This window comes from Pinus tabuliformis, chromosome 5_2, assembly GCF_031772625.1.
Source record: "Pinus tabuliformis cultivar Carrire ecotype Pingquan chromosome 5_2, CPIR1, whole genome shotgun sequence".
Taxonomy (NCBI): domain Eukaryota; kingdom Viridiplantae; phylum Streptophyta; class Pinopsida; order Pinales; family Pinaceae; genus Pinus; species Pinus tabuliformis.
The window spans coordinates 494225154-494246999 of NC_142306.1; the positions used below are offsets into that span (position 1 = coordinate 494225154).

At 34.4% G+C, this 21846-nt stretch overlaps 1 protein-coding gene across 1 annotated transcript; it reads left to right on the plus strand.

Moving 5' to 3' along the window:
* Positions 1-9433: 9433 nt before the first annotated feature.
* LOC149159858 (auxin-responsive protein SAUR78-like) lies at positions 9434-9898 on the plus strand. The gene has a single exon (XM_089434444.1). It carries the CDS (start codon positions 9434-9436, stop codon positions 9896-9898), a length of 465 nt encoding a protein of 154 aa, XP_089290570.1.
* The last annotated feature ends 11948 nt before the right edge of the window (positions 9899-21846 follow it).

The following is a 21846-nucleotide window of genomic DNA, read 5'->3' on the forward strand; positions in this document are numbered from 1 at the left end:
ATGAAAAAGCTATACATTTTTGGTTTTATTCGTAAAGTCAATGACTTTGGTGGGTACATTGGGAAAATGACAGTTGGCACCAAAGGGGGGATGCGACATTTGTGCGTGTAGCGGAGGTGGTAAGCGGAATCCATCGGACTGCTTTTTGGGATAGAGTAGTTTTGGGGGAAGGTCGCCCAATTCCATTCATCGGGTGCCACGCAGCAGCGGGGTGAACAATGAAACCACTCACATCGGGTGGGTAAAGGTCGCCCTTCGGACACTGCCTGATATGAGCGTCGACCGTTGGATCTGAAGGGGTCAGATCACACAGTGATCGGGCGATGATTTAATGTGAGGTTTAATGTAGGGCCCCGACGGGTTGTTAATGAGCGGAAGGACTAATTAATTGCGGATTATGGAGGCTTAATGACATCGGGAGTGATTTTTTTTGTGGGGAAAGATTATTAATTAATCACTAATTGATTAATTAATTTCTTTATATGGCGGTGGGTCAAGGTTATTAATTAATCACTGATTGAGTTAATTAATCCCTTTATTTAGTTTATTAATAAGGCTTATGTTTCAAACCGTGGGGTGGGATATTAACATATTGGATTTTTAATAAAACATATGGGAAAGGGTTGATTTTTTGGGATTTAAAAAATAATATTAGAAGTTAATATGAAACGAAAGTGGAAAATGAAATGTGTTAAGTATAATGTACATGGAATTTATTTTCTTTTTACATTCAAACATTATAACTTAGGCTAAATGCATATTTGTGGGTTTTTGTGGAAAAAAGGGGTTTTGTATGGGGGTGATTACTTTCCCTAGGCAAATGATGGTTTTACCTTAGGTAAAGGGATTTTTAAGGGAAAAATGAATGAATTGAAGGGATTGAATGTTTTTGAGGGGGCTTTTAGTACTTAGAACCTACAAGTTATTGGGCTGAGGGTCTGGTCCCTCCAGAAGTCAGAGAAATTCTCTGAGCCTTTTTAACTTAAGGTTTTAGGCACTTTTGACTTTGCTTATGGGAAATTAGTAAAATTAGGGGTAAAATGAATAGGGAAATTAATCACTTGACTTTGTGTAGATGCTCAATTATCATCCATACTTTAGCAACCTGATGATGAAAGTAAATGATATGATTTTAACTAATCATTCATCATAATTCTGCAACCATTCAACTACTTACCCATCTACTCATCCTACCATTTTTTATACTCTTTATGAGGGTGCACTTAAGCTGAAAAACCCTTATCAAAACTTTTCTTTTCTTTTACAATGGAAATCTATCTAAGTCTATCCTTATTACATCCAAGGGCTCAGATTAAATTTTTGAGCTCCTTTTCTTCACTCTACCTATCTACTTATCTGCCAAGATTAAACAGTTTGGTCAGATTTTATTCTCTATCTCTAAGCATGAAATTCAAAGCATGGAATAATCAAGATTAAACAGTTTGATTACCATGGATTGTGGCATGAATAACAAGTTGCACACAATCATTTTTATGCATAAAATGTAAATGGTAGTGGAATTTGGACTTACACGCTTTCATGGTCTTTTCTTTTTCCTTGGGGTTCATTTTTTCCTCTCTTTTTTTTTTTTACCTTTTTCATTCTTTTTTTCCTTTGATTTTTCTTTTGTGACATACCCTCTTTACATTTTTTTATTTTTTTTCTTTTTTGAATATGGAAAACATTTGCAGAAAACAAAGGTATGCACATATTGCATCTTTGACCCCAACCATTCATAAATAATGACTCCTATTGGTATAGAAATATAACAGATGCAAAACAAGAAAAAGAAGATACCGAGCCAGATGGGGATGAGATGGATGAAGAAGAAACTAATACAGAGGAACATGATGAAAGAGAACACAAGGAGGACGATGTTGAAATAGAGGAGGAAACGAAGGAAGAAATTGATGGAGATGAGGAAGAACAACAAAAGGAAGAAGATAAGAAAAACAGAGAGGAAGAAGGCATTGGCACAAAAGGGGAAGAACAAAAGGAGGAGTCACCTAGGGTGTCTCTAGAGGTCCCTAAGGGGTATGCAGCAGCTTCCATCACTGCTCTAAGCACACCAGTCAAGCAAAAAGGGTAAAGAAGGAGGCAAACCCCTATATATTTCAGAACAAGAAAGAGCACAAAATCAAACAAGGAAGCCACAAATATCAACAAAAATCCCTATTGAGATTGAAGATTCCCATACACTAAGGGACAGATAAGCAATAATGAGAGATCAACTTGAGAGGGAAAATTTATGGTTGAGAGGACAACTAAAGGAAAAGGAAAACCAAATAGCATATATGGCCAACCTCTCCTTGGAGGGCATCCAATGTAGGATGCCAACTAAATCCTATGCTCTTTACCTCAGAGAACAATGGATGCAATTTCAGATTAAAAAACTAGCACAAAGGGGCACCGTGCCATTTCGGGACTGTGGGTAGTTTATTGATCTTTGTGATCAAAGTGCACTAGAGGATAGTGCCAAAATGGCTAAGTTTTACTTGCACAACATGGACCTCATAGACATGAATATTTCAGATGCTAATGCAGAGCTAGGAGATCTAAATTAATGGCTTTGGCATCATCAATGAACCATGAGAAGTCAAGTGTTATGGAGATGAAAAGAATATTGGACAGAGAGAAAAATGAACCTTTATTTCATCAAAGTTGAACAATCAAATCGCATGGCTCTAATCAGCACCCAGAATCTAATTGCAAATGATCCTCAACTGGCACCTAGATATCTTGCTGCCTAAGAGCAAGCAATTCAACATTTTGAGGATATGTTTAGGCTGCTAAGAGATGATAATATGCATGCTTGCTAAAGGAGATAGAACACACCACCACACATCTTGAAGATCAGAGAATATCACTCCCCTCAAAGGTTGAGAGAGGCACTCAACAGGACACCTATGTATAAGAAATCAATGCAAAGGTTGAAGGTCAATTGGATAGGCCTGAAACTCAGTCCACGACTACACCTAGGGATGCTAGAAGGGAGAAAAGAAGAAGAGGAAAAGAGGTAGTGGGAAGAATTAGAAAGGAAAGCAGGCTTTTATGAATAAGAAGAAGAGACCATAGCAGAAGCATGGGATGTCAGAGAGGCTACCAGAGCCATGAAGGACATGGACATTGACTAAGTTGCTCAGAAGATGAGCAACACTTTCAGTAAGGGGGTGATGATGAGCCTCATCATTGGGTGATTATATGGGCCTTAATTCACCTCCTAGCTTAGTCAAACCAACTATTCTCACAACTTATTGCATACTTTTGATCATATTTTGTTTATGAGATGAGTTAGAGTTGGATATTTTTCTTTATGGTCTAATGTGCATTTAATGCAGGAATAAAGGATAAAAGCAAGGAAAAATGCAGGAATAAAGGATTAAAAAAAGGAATTGTGGCAAAGACCTTGGTAAAAACTCTAATGGGACAAGGGAGAGGAATTATAGGAGGTAAATCCTCCTCATTTACTACCCCTCAATTTGAATATTCCTCCATCAGCTCGGAGTGCAAATAGTGAAATCATGAGGACTAGAAGGCAGCCGAGCAAGTGAAAGTGACAGAAACCAGTTTATCTTGAGTCGGGAGCCGAGCCTCCCTAAATTTGAAGGAAGTCGTTGGAGACTTTAGATGTATAAGTCGATAGGCTTAGGACCTCAATAGGATTTAAATTTTTATTGTCAAACTCTACTTTATTTTTGAGCTGTGAGACTTGTGACAGTTTGTTATGTAATCCATGGTTTTGATAATAAGAATGAGTTTCATTTTGAGCCAACACTGAGTTAACTCAGAGGGCTGAAGCTCTTGGGTTAGGGCCCAACCCTAGCAGCCAAAGCTCCTCTTTATTGTACATGTATGCTAGCATAGATTCCTGGTTTTCTATTCATTTGCTCAAGTAGTTGCATTTCCATTACAACAGTATAGAGTAGATGATTCATGGTTTAATTGTGCATTTTCTTAAGTAGCTGCATTTTCATTATAACAATATAGCATAGAGTTATGGTTTAACTATTCATTTTCTTAAGTAGTTGCATTCCCATTACAGTAGTGTAGAGTAGATCAGTTGTGCTTTAGTTTACTTCCATTTGTGCCTTCTTTCAATTAGCAGGGTAGCTAGGAGAAAAAGATCACCATAAGGTTGTCCACAGGTGTCTCGGCCTCACCTCCTCCCTCTGGGACCATGACTTGAGGAAGAGACCCTTCAGCAACCCCAAAAACACAGGTTTCTAGTTCTTGCATGAGCTTTGGATTTTGTTGTTTTATGTAGTTACTTGTTTCATTTCACTATCGTCTTTTTCCATCACTCTCGGTCCAACCTCACCCTCACTTGTTTCTATTATTTTCATTGAAATATCCTTCAGGTCTCCTTCAGCACTTTCTTCATGCATAATTCCCTTACCATCTGGTCCACAACAAACCTGACCAATCACTATTCAATTCATTAGTTTATCCAACGACCATCACACGTGAAGTCTTCCACCTACTTTATGTGCTCCAAATCTCCACCGTCAATCTGTCTCACCTGATCTGACGACTATCGCGTCACCCGCTCACCAACTAGCTTGGCTAATCTCCACCATTGATCAGCCTCGCCTGATCCAACGGCTTTCGCGCAATCTCATGCAGATTCGTGCATAGTCATTATCCGACCGAGAGCATGTGAGAAAGGTGGTTTTCTCCTACTACGTGTCACCCAGTTAGGCAAATCATGTGAAATTTCAGAATTTCGCTTATGACTTTGAGGGCGTGCGAGAAACTGCTTACCGCCTTCGAAGACCGCTCCACCATTCCACATGTTTTTTTTCCCGCGATAAGATCTGTGCCATTCATTTTCCATTAATCTTGTCCCTCCATCTATTAGCTCAATTCCCCACAATAAGATCTCTGCCATCCATTTTCCATTAATCCTGTTCATCGATCGATATATCCATTTATTCACTTAAGCTCCCGTGATAAGATCTCTGTCGGTCATCTTTCGTTCGTTGATCGATTCAACGGTTCTTATGCACTACTACTCCATTACGTCCTCCTTTCACTGATTTCGATCTCTGATTGCTTTTCTTCTTGAAAACAGATTTAGCTTAGTTTCCTTGCTTACACCTTATCTAGTTTTGATGCTCTTTACTTCTGCAACTTAGATAGCAGCATTAGGTTAGTGATTGATTTAGAAATTATGCTTAGCATAGTTGTTTAATTGGTTAATTAGGTTATGGTGTGAGTTAGCATTACATGTTGTTTTCTTCAATACTGTAGTAGAGTAGCTATCTCTTCGAATAGATTTGGTCTTCTTCAACCAAAGAATCAAGCTTCTTCTGACCCTATAGAAGTCTGGCTTGGATCCCCTGGGGTCTCTTGCCAGATGAACAGTGATAACAGGTAGAACCTTCACTTTTACTTGCGCATATAACACTGTCACCTCCAAGTTTGTACGAACCTTGGGTTGATAAGTAAAGCTGGTAGTCCAGGAGTTGCAGCATCCTTGTTGCAATACCTAGGCTCATCACTTCCTACCACATCTTCTTAATTGAATCTAGCCTTTCCCCCATTGAAAGCATGGCTATGTTTATGTATTTGATGTATAAGAAGAAGCTTTACAATATCGCATCCAATACATTCCCCAAAATCAATTCTAACTCTAGCCAAGACACTCACCTTCGACTCAAGCAAGGATGGCTCAAGGATTCCCAGTCTTCTCTCTTCTGTTGGCGGATAGAGGAGGATATCATCTTAGAGAAGAAGGATAGGATTAAACATACTATTACATCCAAATTTAAGGAAAAGTTGTAGGATGATATGGAGCTATAGGGGAGAAGGAAGCTAAAGTATTATAACGAGGTGATCAACCAGACTCTTCCTAACTACAATTGTCTTTCTGCCTTGACTAGTGCTAAGAAAAGAATGAACATTGGGAATATAAGAACTAATTCTCACGAGCTTCAAAATGAAACCAAATGTTGGTCTATTACAAAAACTCCTTGGGATAAAAGAATGAGTCACCTTTGCGATGTTAAGAAGGTTGAAAATGAAAAGAAATTTCTCTTGAATTTCCCGACTCTTAATCACATCTAATCTCATTTCCATAACACCAACCTTGTTGACTTGTTGAAACAACAAAACTATTGCGATCTAGGAACACTTATTTCCCTTCTTATTGACTCTAGAAATAATATTTTAAAGGGTCTCAATTAATCTCCTAGCTTAAGTTTTGATAGACCTCGATAGTCTTAATAGATGTTAGACATTATCATCGCCATCATCATCATAATATTTTCTCTCTATTTTTTATTTTAATATTTTTTAAAATGTTATATATATTTGTATATATATATATATATATAATTAAAAAATTTAAAAGATTGGATTTAAGACTTTTTTGAGGAAAGAGTGCATGTAATAAACTCTTTTAGAAAGAGGGAATGTGAAAGTATAATGGAATAATGTACGTGTAAGGGAGATGAAAAGAAAGATACTAACACAATAAGAAACAAGCTAAAGCTATTGAGGCTACCACTATTATAATAAGATAAATAATGGTTGTATATGTCTCTATGGTCCACTTCTTTCAACTGATATGATAGTTAGTTTTATAAAGTGAAGTATATATGTTATATAAGGAATTGTAAAATACACAAATGTTAAGGAACCTTTTTAAGGAAGGCATGTGAATGAGAACTCGAAATTACTTCAATTAAGAGATGGTTTATAGTAAATATTAAAGAAAAAATATTTATATTATAATTTATATGTTGTTTTGAACCATTATTCTCAACCAATGTGTTGCAATTTTGTTATAGAGAGAATTATTTATGTTGTAGAAACAATTCCAATTTGCACAGTTGTTAAGCTTATCTAATTTCATAATCGTCATCTTTTCAGAAAGCAGGTTAAATGTATACCATGAAGTACTAGCAATGAGAGGTCTTGAAAAAACGAGGGGCATGACCAAGCAACAATCAAGGCAATGCGTAATAGTAATTTCAAAGGAGGGGCATGACCAAGCAACAATCAAACCAATTTGTAATAGTAATTTTTATATATACAAGCATTTATGCTATAAAAGCAATTCCAACATACACCAATGTTAGCCTTATCTGACTTCATAATTCCTATGTTTTGAGAAGGTAGGTAAAAGGTGTACCATGAATCACTAGCAATGAGAGGTATTCAAAAAAAAAAGGAAGGCGTGGCTAAGCAACAATCAAATTCATATTGCAATTAGTAAACCATTATGTTAATACAAAGAAACACTCCCTTGTGGTAGGACCCATTCGCATAAGCATCATTTTATACCAGGCCAATCAATGTGCAAAATGAATTTTTACATAAACAATTATTTATATCATAGAAATAATTCCAAAACCCTTCAGTATTAGATGTATCTCATGTAATAATGAGAAATTTATTAAACAACAATGTAACATGGTATTCTAAAGTAGTATTGAGACAAGCAGAATCAAATCCTGTTTATAGAAAGAAAAGGAAACTCATACACAACTGACCCTAAAAATTCAAGTGCTTCACTGAAAATGATAATTTTCACTTACGATTTTGATCATAAATTATTTTGAAAGATATTAAATTTAAATTTGAAACGTATAGATTATTTTGAAGATAGTCTTTACTCGTCGCAAAAAAATATCTTATTCTCTCCTCCCACAACACAACTCTAATTTGGTAGGCTATAACTTGCTTTCTATTGAAATAAATAGGATTTCGAAACTAACGAGGGTTAATGATGCATTGAAAGCTTGACAAAAGGCAGGACTTGAGAATTAGTATTTTCTCTAATCCGACTCATCAAAAGGACTTATCCTTATTGGTTTTCTTAAAGTAAATGAAGCATTTGATTAAAAAGGAAAGTGATAAAATTTTAATTGTTATATTTTATAATAGTTTTTATTGAATTATATATTTTTAAATGATCATAAAAATAAATATTTAATTTATAAAAATAATATTTAAAATAAATTTAATTATTTTAAAAAATCTTATTTTTATAAATAAGAAATTAAATTAACAATATTCTATGTCCCCAAACTCATATACCATATTTTAAATATCCTCTCTTAATTTTACAGTGTATATTAAGTTTAATGAATATACAAAATATTTTGATTCATTAAATATTTGTCATTTGATAACATAAATGTCGTATTTTGAATGATGGTAATATGAAACTTCATGACGAAAGAGATTGCTGCGCCATTTGGAAATTATGTGCATGATAATAGACCTTTGGCTATAGAGATGGATGGAAAATTAAATGATTATTATGTTGTTTTTAAAGGAGTTGTTTTTAGTGTGATTTTTTGGAATTTTTGGGGTTAGAATATGAAGGAAAAATTAAGGTGAAATTTTGATTTCTGTTATTTAAACTGGTTTTTTGACCGTATATATATGGATTGAGCACCGTGAAAAACCCCAGGGCATTTAGATTGTGCAGGCGTTACCCATCAAGCTTGTGATTTGGATAAATTCCTACCAGCTTTTAGAGAAATTAGACCAGAAAAACCCATTGGAAAAACTTCCAAAAAATTATACTAAATACAACTCTGTTTATATATTTATTTATTTTGTACACCTGGTTAGTCTCTAATATTTTTTTTAAGATTGGATTACTTCCGAGAAATTAAACCATAGATCTTTTAATTTACATCATTTTATATCACTTTAATAAAGTTTCTAAAACAAGTTATTAAAAATAATGGACAACTTATTAAGAATAATAATAGAAATAAGAGAACTTACTACAAATATTTTGAAGGATGGTAAATAAGAAATTTATTTCATGACCAAAGAGATCGACGAGCGATTAAGAAGTTGTGTTCGTCATAATTGCCATTTGACCATAGAGATAGACGAGATATTATATCATTATCATGTCTTTTCCACAGCTGTGGTTTTTCCCACATAACTTGTACAAATACTAGATCTTGCAAAAGCAATATAGCCGTTTGTACGAGACGAAAAGTTCGGCAATAAATTTTGGTGTTAGATGTTTCCACGTTGCTCAGATGGTACTTACACCAACTCTCAACACTGGTGCGAGAACGAGAATCGCGTCATTTAATTTTAGTGTTCGTTGTTCCCCTTTAGTAGTTATACGTTCCACCAACTCTCAACTTTTTCCCTGCGCTAACTAATCGCTAACATACAGTGGCTTGATGTGAAGGTGTTGCCACACAGGCTTATAGTATCATTTCAAAAAAAATTCGTCTTTTATCGATAGAGCAAAAGCTTTGAAATTTTCTTCGCTTTCAAACATGGCAATACCCAACGAACTTACACCATACATTATTGCAAATTTGTTCCTTCCATGTGCTATATTAGAACGATGTTTCTCTCGAATACTTCACGGCACAGCTGATTTGATGGAGTCCCCATACTGATCTCTTTTTCGACATACTGCAAGCCAGGAATTTTTTTTTCTTTGAGGATGCTGCTGGCACTAAGCCACAAGATGAACAAGATCAAGGCATTTCTCAAGCGGTGGCAAAGTTTCCCAAGGGTGAGACCTTCACACAGTCATCTCACTTCCGTTTCTGATCTACTTCATGATGATGATCATGACTGTGATAAAGTTATTGCACCAACATTTGCAGAAGCCAGGCCATCTCGCCTCGTTGACGCAGATAATCACAAACTAGACAAAGCGCCCGAGGGATGTAATATAGTTTATGTTCGGAAGTCCAGGAAACGATATTCCATAAGTGGCCATTATGCAAATCATCCATTGTTGAGGGTATTGATTGTTGAGAGCTTCAGAGACGGTTTCTCAGTCGCCTGCGAGGTGGTGATGTTCGCGCATTTGGTGTGGATGTTGGAAAATACAGAACCAGAAGCTATTCAGAGCGATTCCAGCTTGAAGGAATTGGCCGAATTCTATGTTTGTAACTTGTAACTTGTGCCGGCAAAATGTTCTGTATTAATTTATTTGTCTATGTATTAATTTATTTTTCTAGGTTAGGCATTTGTCTTGCCTTTTCTATCATATAGGTTAGGCCATATAGGCCATTCCATTTTTATTTGAATTGCAGATCCATAAATAAACTTTATCTCTTATGAATAATCTTGGTCTTTTATCTCGATTGCAGATTCACAAATAGATTTCTGTTGTGTTACTTGGTTATGAGCGTGGAAACACAAGGTTTCTTCTTTCGGCGTTGAAGTTTAAAAATGCCCAGGATTTTCGTAAAAGTATGATATCTACAATCACGCTACGCGCTACGCCCTGATGTAAACTCCAAGAAAGAATATATACAACATAATAATTTAAGCAAGAAAGAATATTCTAATTTCGTGGAAAACAAATGGTTTTTGCTAAAAATAGAAAAGAAGAAAAAAAACAAATTTCCTATTCATTTGATAAGAATGAATAAGCACAATGAGAAAACGGGAACTTTAAGTTAAACATGAATAAAAACTATTTTAACTAAAGTATTAGAGAGTTTTTTTTTTTTTTTCTACAGTAATAGCTCTTTGGTGACCATATAGATCTTATGTGGTCTACACAAGAGTTTGATAAAGTTGATCATTTATTTCATCTTAAATGATGAGTTAAAAATTGACATTAAAGTGACATTTTATATTTATGTTTCCCATCATTATATATATATATATTATTTTTTTTATAGATATTGTAGGGAAGTAAAATCTGGGTGAGTGAAGAATGCAAAGGAAAACGGAGTGGGAAAGCTCTTATTACCATAGTTTCTAGTTTGTGGATAAGGTCAATTCTTGCGTAAACCAATTGATTACTCTTCTCTCCCTCTAGATTAAGGTTCAAGTGAAGTGATTGATTTGATCCAAGTCACTTTTCTCTCCCTTTAGATAGAGGTTAAATGAAGTGATTGAGGTGATCCAAGTCAAATCAGCGAATTTTCTGTGGGGACAACCAACCATCCAGAAAGACATAATACAATTCAATAAGTAGCATTCCTTACTATGTAGTTTCGTAGAGGGGATTGATGAAACATGCTTATGCATTCACTTTCCAATGATCTGTGATTTCTAGATGGAAAAAACAAGTGGAGGTCACAATCAAAATTCAACTTGATATAGCTAGATAATATTATATACATAATTGTTCAGAATAAAACACACAATCAAAGTGCTCCTCCCCTATTCGCTTCTGACTACAACTCTACCATTGAAGAAACTTGGTAACTCCATAGTCATAGGCATCATGCACATAATAATTATACTCCATTAATATATATTCTAATTAATATAGATAAATACTTCGAAGAAAAAGTAACATCCCCTGGTAGACCTCGGTTAAAATACATGCTAGTAAATCTTGTAAAATTCTCAATCACTTATTCCATATTCTTTAACTTACCATTAGATAAAATCATCATTATTACATAAAGTATCTTTAAAATAGAATAACAAGTCAACCATTGTTGCAGCGTATTAACATAAAGCTCCATGTTGTAATCTTACGTCCTTACCATTGTTCATTTAGTTAGCTACTTAATTACATATTTTATAATGTAAGTGTCAATGTCATGCAATGAAGAAACATCATAGAGTGACATAAAATCCAAACATATCAATGGACACCGAAAAAAATCCATCAAACATTTATTTTATTAAATGTTTTATGAGGGCGTTCACCCCTAATGGCAGTAAGGAGACCATCCCTTGATTACTATTAAAAAACTTATAAAGAAATCTCATCTTTAATTCAACATAACTAGCTAGAAGCCATTAAATTAATCATGTTATCAAAAAAATTACCCTACAACCCCTCGAGCACTATGTATTTGTGGCGTGGACATCCCCAATAGCGAAATATCATGCATTTGGTGAACTTTCACTTTGCATGGACCATCAGTCAAGCATAGTGAATGTATTGTTTGTCATATTGTTAACTATAATACCTTTTCAGTTGTTGTACAAGGGATAGGTTAAACACTATTAATTCATCCTTTTCATAAGTCACATTTCTCCCCCATTTACTGCCATCAACATATCTAACATCATCATTATATAAAATACTTATCAAACCAAATAATAAATATTTAATAGTTATGCTTCAAATGTTGTCTCATGTGCATAAATACAATTCATAGCAAAGTATCGAGACATGCATATTTTATTGGAATTGTACATACGTTAACTAAGAGCACATAATTACAAAAATATGTATATGGTTATGACATAGGTTTATCCATCTAAATATCACATGCATAAAGTAAAATGCATAAACATTACCAAGACTTGCCTCTTTGTCCATACCTCCCATTCACTATAAGAAAGAGAATAATTACATTTTACCATTGTCCATAAGAATATGGTAATATTTCAAAGATTCACCATGGGTATCACAATCTCTTCACACAAGAAAATGGAAATTTTTCCAAAACATAAACACCACAACTACTATTATTTTTCCTTGCACAAGAACACACCCTTTTCTAAACGAAAAACCATTGCAAGTACAAAAATTTTTAAAGGAAAACAAGCACAATAGCTACTATCCTGATGGGTGTTAAGACACATTCTTTTTCCAAAGGAAGCTAACACAATGGTTACTATTATTCTATATATGAAGACATATTCTTTCTCAAGAAGTATAACACAATAGCCATTACTTCTGTGTATACAAACACATTATCCTTTCAAGAAAACTAACATGAGTTATTATCTTTGTATGAAGAAGATTCATACGCAAGATTTCAAGAATATAACTTTCACTCTTATCATCTCATGCATAAGAATTCATATTTAATCTTTCAAGAAAATAATGTGGCTAATATTTTTATGCAAATGGTATTTATATGCATTTTTTTTAATTAAATGGATACTTTATTTTCTTTTAAATGTGAAAGATTCATATACAATCTCTTCTTTCAAGGAAAATGACATGAATACTTATCTCTTGTGCACAATATCCATGAAATCAATGACTTGCAGGCTAGCATGATACCATGCATATTAAAGGTTGAATGACTTCAATGAAATGTGATCACCAACAACCTCATTTTAGAGCATTTCTACTCAATGTATGTACCGATCATAGAACTTTATCAAACTCAGGGAGGGATTTCTTTACACAATCAATGTTGTTAAAATGGAGAAGCCAAGCATGGAGTAGAGGTGTGGTGCAAGGGTTTATCAATTTCATTCCACTCATAACCTCCACCGCTTGGAACCACATAGTTTGAGCACCTAACATAGTGTCCACATATCCAATGCACTCTCCTCCAAAGAATGGGTTTCCCTTCTATCCATCAACGGCAATGTGGAAAGCTTCTTCCAACAAGGATATATTTGTTAGATTCTTTCGCTGCCTTCTCCCTCAACTGTCCTTTAGGGAATCTACACATTCCTTCCACAGAATGACCGAGCTGACTCGCAATAATAAGAATTTTTATTATTAGTATTCCTCTCTCACTTAATAATAATTATGTTAGCGAATAAATTATTTTCCTACAATGCAAAGGCTCCTCCATTTTTTATGATAATCACGCCATTTTTATCTAGAGCATAGATCCACGGTGAATAGAGAATGAGAAGGTGGTTATCAAGGAATATTTAATTTTAACTGATTCTTGATACTTCATATTCATTATACATATTAAATTAGTAATATTTTCACTCATGTAAATGCATGAGCTTTTAGGTTAAGGATATTACATACTCCGTCCCTTAAAGATAACGTCATCCTCATTGTTGTTCATTGACTTTTACTTATGAAATCTATCCCATAAAAACCAAAGGGGGATTATTCCCCCTTCAAAATGAAGGATTTTATTTCCAAGAAATATCAATAAGAAAAAACAATAATGTTTTATTAATAATCATAAACATTTACATATATAAAATTATTTAATTCTTACCTTCAATCATTTAGCCATTGTTTAATTTCATAAAAAAACATAGTCTCTATACCAACTTATTGTTGCTTGTCAATACTCTTGGAAATCAAGGCCACTTCACGCAATAATTTTAACTACAAGTCATTTATCAGTTGTGGTAAGCACTCTAGGGTGGTTTATCAAACCAACAACAAAAACCTTCGGTGGTTTAACAACCTCCATGGGAAGCACCTTGTAACGTATGACCAACAAATCCAATTATTATCTTTCATTGATCATCATAATACTTGCATCACAATTGTTTCAATTATTAATTATTTATGCAATGCGAGGTATTTTTTTTTAATCACAATATCTCAACAAATACACAGAGAGCACATATCTCTCTAATCATCGAAATGATTGAAATTTTCATAACTTCACAAAGCTCTCTAATCATCGAAATGATTGAAATTTTCATAACTTCACAAAGTACATATTGTCTTAGCCATTCCTATAGACATTCATAAGATTGTTAATACAATAGAGGTACTACACTTCCGATAGTTCTCGAGCACTAGGCTCATTTTCTATTAGGATGTATAGAAAATTCTTATACAAACATACAAAGAGTTCATTGTAATACATCACATAGTTTGTTAGTTAACTTGGTTTTCCATGAAAACCAATGTGGGAAAAAGAGAACTCCTCCCAACCAAAGAGAACTAGTTTCCACTAACCAGATTGAACCAATTTCACATCTAAGACAATTCCCTGACGCTAACCACACTTGGTTTAACACAATATTTCTCTTGGCACCATCGTGCCTATTCCTTCGACAACATCTTGTCTTGAGGAATTTTAGCTCAACAACTAACAGTTTTGGGTCTCGTCCAATATGCTGCAAAACCAATAGGATTTCCTCAAGCTTTTCCGGTGTCACCTTCTTGGCCAACCCTTTTCCCTTACTGAGATCATTTATCCCTATGGAGAGGAAATTCGAGTAGGAAACTTCCTCTGCCCATGGCCCCCCTTAGAACTTTCCCAATTGTCCAATAACTGTTTATGATGTGAAAACATCTTTAGTACATTTTCCCATTTTAATTTACATAATTGACCATATGCAAAATAAGATTAAAGAAAAAGAACATTTATGTATATCATGTATTCATACTTAAGCCTTAACATAGGCTCCATATTCTATAAAAGTAAATTTGATAGAAAATCATGACCGACATCTCATTTCATATAGATGGTATTCATTTCAAACTTTCAACATAATAATCCAAATGCAATTTAGAAAAAAAAAATGTTATATTTTCTATGCACAATTTTGCATATCATAACGGTAAACATTAACCTTCACATTTGCAGTTGCAAATCAGATTGCAACATTTTACCTTTCAATGGTTCTTATATTCCATGTTACTGGAATCTTAGTGATGTCACTATGTTGTTATTAAGTTATCCTTACTTAATCATACTAGTAACATTAGTCACAATTGCTTTCGATAAAACCATACCTTCTGCAAAATATTGTTATTTTCAAAATATCTTGTCAAGTACATTCGATATGCATTTCACTTCAACTATCATCAATGTTCTCAATATTTAAGCATAGTAGAAAGTTTTTGATTCTATCACTATTTCACTTATATTTTCATGCATTGAAAGTAAGCATAGAAAATTAGGATATCTCTTCTAAGCTATATATGAGAAAATGAAAAAAAAAGTTTCCACGAAGTTATTTTCCAAAACAACAGTTAAGGCAATGGCACCTCTTAAAAAATATAGGCTTTCTAATCCAATCATGTTTCCATTTACCATAGTTTTAATTCATGCAAAATGAAATTTCATTTACGCATCTGTATATAATGAACAATCATTTTGCATCAATACTAAATTAAAGTCAATCACACAAACTTTTCTTGGTTAAACGTGTTGGATGTAATGTTTCCATGTCATGTGTAGTTGTAATTAAGAGCCACGGGAAGTCAATCTAGATGTTTTTATTTCCAATGTATGAGTTGTAGTCATGATCTAGATTTGTCGAATTCAGTAATTTGTATCCTATACATATGAAACCTTTGTGATGAATAAAAATATCAGTGTCAGATTTGTGTTTTCTAAAATATCTCTCTCTACTCTCTTCTAGTTTTCTTCATGGTATCAAAGCCTCTTTTGGCCTAACTTCTTCATGGGAGGGCGAAGAGGATGTGAGGATCTTTGACTTTATTGATCCTATGTAAATAAATTAGTTGATTGTTTGATTTCAGTGTTTGTATGTGTAGATTTATAAGTGTGTAGATCTGGAGTCCAAGAAAGATTGTTAGGCATGAATGTGAGAAAGAACTATAGTGTGAAATCATTGTCTGAGAGTATTATTCATGAGCTATTGTCAAAGGAATATAGTAATCAAGGTAGAGTGTTGTGATTTTCTTCATTGATATTTAAATATGGTGATAATTTAAGGTACCTATGTGAACACGATCGATCGTGGTTGCATACCTCTTTAATATATGTATTCTCTTAAAGAATTGTTGGATAAAAACATATGGAATGAGGTATTTATCTGTCATCACTACAGTTTATGCCTCTACACATTATTATGGTTTTAGGCCTGCCTTTGTAATTGGAGGATATGAGATCAAAAATATGATTCGTGACAGCTTGTAGATTTTTTTTGCTGAGAATTTTGAGATTTTTTATTTGGATTGTCCATAGTCTCCATTTCCCAATCTATGTTTCGAGTCTATAGCAAGACTCATCATCAACACCAATGTGCAAAGAAGAGAAAGGAGGGAGGGAATAAATAAGGGAGGGATGCAAGAAAGGAGGAGGAGAGTCGACCAACAAATCCACAAAATGCAGAAAACCCTAGGAAAGAAAAAACTACAGAAAATAGCATGAACACAATATCTAATTTTAATATTAAATATTTAATTAATTTATGTTCTTATTCATTTTTATTAATTTTTTATTTTTTATTTTTAAAATTATTAAATATTGTTTATAAGGATTAATATAATACTTAAAATTATTATAGTCTTAGTTTATTAAGAATAAACATTAAAAGATAAATCTAATAATAATAATATTTTATTATTATTATTATTTGTAACACAATTATTCATAATAATTTTCATATTACTAATAAAATGCGTCATACTACTATTAATAAAGTTAATTATTACTAATTTTATTGTTTAATATTAATTATAATTAATAAAATAATAGATATAATAATTATCAATTTAGGAATAATATTAAATAAAGGGAAACAAAGGGGGAGGGGTCACATTAAAAGGAAATTATATGATGGGGATTTATATGGAAGAGCATCAGGTCATAATGGAGTTGATAATGAGGGAAATAGAGTTTGAAATCATATCTACCTCTACGGGATTGAGTAACAGGATAACCATATGCATTGAATTCAATCAAATGGATCTCTATTTCAAATGGAAACTCAAACGAAATTCTTGAAAACCTAGCGACGAATATCTAAAAGGTTAAAATCTGAGCGAGTTTCAATCGCTAGACATCAACAACAATAAATAAACCCAAAGAATTCTAGATTGCACAATAAGGGTGATGATCATCATTTTCTCCTCACCATGATGGAAATAACAAGATTTAGACACACTTTATAGAAATGATTCGAGTAGACAACAAACACGCACTCCATTTTTTGTCTCAATATGAAATTTTAATAGCAATAAAGGGATCTGCACCATAAATTGATTATCAGATACAACTATTCATCTCTTCATTTTCTTGTCAATTGTGCTCGAGAGAGGTGTGTTTGTTGTTAATAGTGGTCTTACCAACATCGAATGGTTGTGATTTCCTTTAATATGTAGAAGCTTAAGGCATCTATTGAGATCATGTGTAAATGTACCAAAGAATTGGTAGATGATGGGGCCCTTGTGAAATGAGATCACCAAATATATGGACAAATTGACTGCTGACATTATCTTGAGGGTTGATTTTGGAATGAGCTATGGAAAACTACACAAAAACTATTTGAATATCTAATCAAGTTGGAAGAATTGATTATTTCAGTTTTTATGGATTCCAAGCAATATATTTGTCATTGAATGGGCTCATGGGAACAAAATCATGGTTATCGGATGCAAAGTAGCATATATGTCATTGAATGGGTTATGGGAACAAAATTATGGCTATCGAATATTTATTTGACTTGAAATTATTCAAGGAGTTATGATTCTTCCATTAATTCCGTCGCCTCACTCGATACATGAGGCCAATAACAATGTGCCTGGTTTTCTAAACAGATCCATGGAGGTGATGATCTGGTGTTTATATATTGATTTGGTCAACAATAATTTATTTATGTTGGTTTTATATTTAGAGGTGTGTTTTTTATTATGTGGTGTGTAATGTATTATAGTGTTTTATTGTCCAAGTGTAATGTGAAAAATAAAATGAAGAACCAATTATAGAACAAATTAGCATATTTTCAAATTGGTGGTTCTTGATGCATATGGTGGCACAAGAACATATCACTAATTTGATTGTGTATAATCAGTTATAAGTTGGTGCTGTCGTGTGGAGCCATTAACATCAGTTTACAAGTTAATTTGATTATGTTTTTAAGAGGTCACCTTGTATAATTGACTTCTTAATACATTCAATATCCAAATAGCCTTCCTGGATAGCTGGGTAATATAGCGGAAAACCATGTCTTCAATAGATGAAGTTATTTCCATAGGATGGTTTAGTATCAAGACTGGCCGGTCATGCTCTTGGAGGTCAAGAAGAATAAATTTTTCAAAGTACATCAAAGATGGTATAAAGTGGTTATGTCTTAATTGGATCAAATGACAGCTCAAAGATGTCTTCATGAAGAAAGAGTGATGTTTACAAGATTTCAGTGTGGGTGTCAATGTTGATGGAGACCACTATTATTGTTATAAAATGCATTTTCAATGTTTTCCATGTATGCATTAAGGGAGGATGTTGGAAGTAATTATTCCATGTCATGTGTATTTGTCATTAAGAGTCCTAAGGAGTCAATATAAATGTTGTTGTTTCCAATGTATTAGCTGTAGTTATGATCTATATTTTTCGAAGTCAATAATTTGTATCCTATACATATGAAACTTTTGTGATTAATAAAAATATGAGTGTCAGATTTATGTTGTGCAAAATGTCTCTCTCTTCTCTCTTCTAGTTTTCTATCAGAACAAATTAGTAATGCCAATAGATTCCAAAATGTTATTCAGATTTTTGTTTAGTGATGACAATGAAGACACCATGTTTCTACAACATAATGGACTTAACAGATTAGATTTAATATGTAGTGTCACCGCAATATTCATATGCACTGGGTGAAATTTTAAAGGATGAAATTAACATATTTTTTTAGATGTATGATGCATATTAGCTAACATTATCATTGAATCATCAAATTGTATATCTATGAAGTTTCAGCAAACCATGTAATCAACAACATATGATTACTACTAGTTTTATTGAATAATCCTGGTTTTCCTCATTCTACCTGTTATCATTTATGTATGCTCATATGAAAAGCACAACCCTTTTCCATTTATGTTTTTATTTTTGACATAACAATGCATTTCTATTAAATCAATCATTTTTAAGGATACTATTGTTATCGAGATTTAAGTTTTTTGTAACATTTAAGAAATTACAATCATGCAGTAGTAATTCATGAAAGATAGTGCAATATGCTAAATAATTGATGCTACCTATTAGCTCTACTACATTTTGCAACATTTGAATGGATTGAAAACAGGTGTGGCAGTGTTGTTTCATGCTTGAAGAATGCTCGCAGCAGTCGGTTTCCTTTTCTCCTTCATTCTCCTTATAACTCCATAACCCCCGCTATCCTTGTTTTTCACCAACATTTAGTATAAAGCCATGTTTCCTTAGCTCTCGGGTGCTGGGTTTAAACGTTATAAAACCCCGATAATGTGACCGCGTGCTATAACCCGCCCTTTCCCGTCACATCCATGCAAGCCCGTGCAATCACATCCATGCCATCCGATCAAACACCGTCGCGATCAAACAACATTCGTAGCTCCCGCTCCCATAACATGCATGCGCGATAGCCAACGGGGTAAGCGGTTTCCTGTGAGTCACATCCACCATGTGTCAACGCATGAGTGGTATCACGACCCCCCTGTACAAATACCACTACCTCCCATAAGTGGTACAGGGAAACAGCTTACCGCCGTCCCCGTCGATTATCTCCCTCGCATCTTCCGCTCCCGATCACCGTCGGATCTGCCTGTATAAGATCCGACAGCCCTCGTCTATTCCGATCGCCCATCTCCCGATTTCTCCTACCCAATGATCTCAGTCGTCCATCTGTTTCATCCAACGGCTCAGATTTGTTGTTCCCGCCTCCTCCCAATAGCCATTGCAAAGGGCTCTCCGCCGTCAATCCACGCTCTCCAATGGTGGATCTTCCTCCATGCTGCCTACGCCCACAGCCTGTACCATGCTCCAAAAGGTAAAAAAACAACCATCTATCAGTGTTTGGCACATTTACTCTTCCACGACTGGATTCAAGGGACAGTATGGCCGAAGAAGGAAAGGACATGCCTCCAATAGTTGAATTCATTTACCAGTTATGGAACTTTTTCCATATAGCATTCCACTGGTTCGTGAAGTACAACAGAGTACCAGAAAGGGTCATTTTGTTCATTAAAACAATCAGATTGCAGTAGAGACTTGTATTAGATAGTTAAGGTGGTTGGTGGTCCATTATGACCCCTCCATGCATAGAACACTAGGATATTTTTGTAAAGAAACTCTATATATACTCAAAATCAAGATGTAATGAGGGTTGATGGATATTGTTTTGATGTAAAGTTCAACTTCTGGAGACTGTAGCTACTCTGATACCTGCAGCATCTGGTCTTCATTTTCAGCTAATGCAAGCTTCTTTCACTGTTAATTGCTCACTTTCCACTTCTTCTTTCTTCCAGGCTATGCCTGTTATGCATTTTTCATGTGCTCTTGATGTTTAGCATTAGAGGGGCTGTCATCCAACCTTTGTGTTAAAATCTAGTATGTATTATTGAATTTGTATGCAGGTTTTTGTTTTCTTGGTGCCAGAGAGCTGTCATCTTATCTATGCATTAAGAAATAGATTTAAATACCTTTCTACTGGTTGCAGCTAGCCATCACATGGTCTTGTGCATCTGTTGGTGTGATCAGTATTCTCCATGTTCACCTATTCCTTAAACTGTGAGTAATTGGTGGTCTAAAGCCTTCTAGTCTGGGGGTGTTCACCCATGTCTGGGGTTAGGCATAGTAGAAGTGGTTGTCTAGCTTGAATATGCATCATTCCTTCCATTCATCCACCTATTTCCAACATTTTTGTTGAGTTTGTAATGTTCCGAAGCATCTCTGAGATAAAACTTTGGAGAGTTTATTGGGGTGATAACATTAATTGGCGTTGTTGTTAGGGAGAGGAGATTGAAGCTCAGCTTCCTTGGGAGAACGACACAGTTCTAGATTTTGATGACAGAGAAGGTCTAGGCACATTTCTGGTTGTAATAATCTATCTGCTGACTCCACATTGAAGTTCTGGCTTAGTTTGTGAGACATACTCGAAGAAATCCTCAGAAATCAGCAATTGAATCAGTGCCTGACCCTAAGAGCACTGTTAAATCGAAGAAAGCATCACAGAAAGGGGCATCAGGATTAGGTAAGCCTAAGAATTCTCATGCATCTCTGAAAGATAAAGTTATAGCTGAAGATATACAGTTTGAAGATTTAGAGCCCAGCATTGTTAATAAGGAAATTCCTTCAAAGATTAATACAACCCCTTGTCCATCTAGTTACCCTTTGAATCTCATTCCAAAGAAAGCTTCCCATACAGTCCAAAACATCCCTTTGTCTCTGCCATCCATCACATTACTTCCTACCATTCAATCTGCCAGTATCCTTCCACATATCCCAATCATGGAAGGCTAGCAAGCACCCACGAAGATAGAAAGAATTGTAGCTGTCAGATATGGACCTTTGGCCTTGCCTGTCCCTT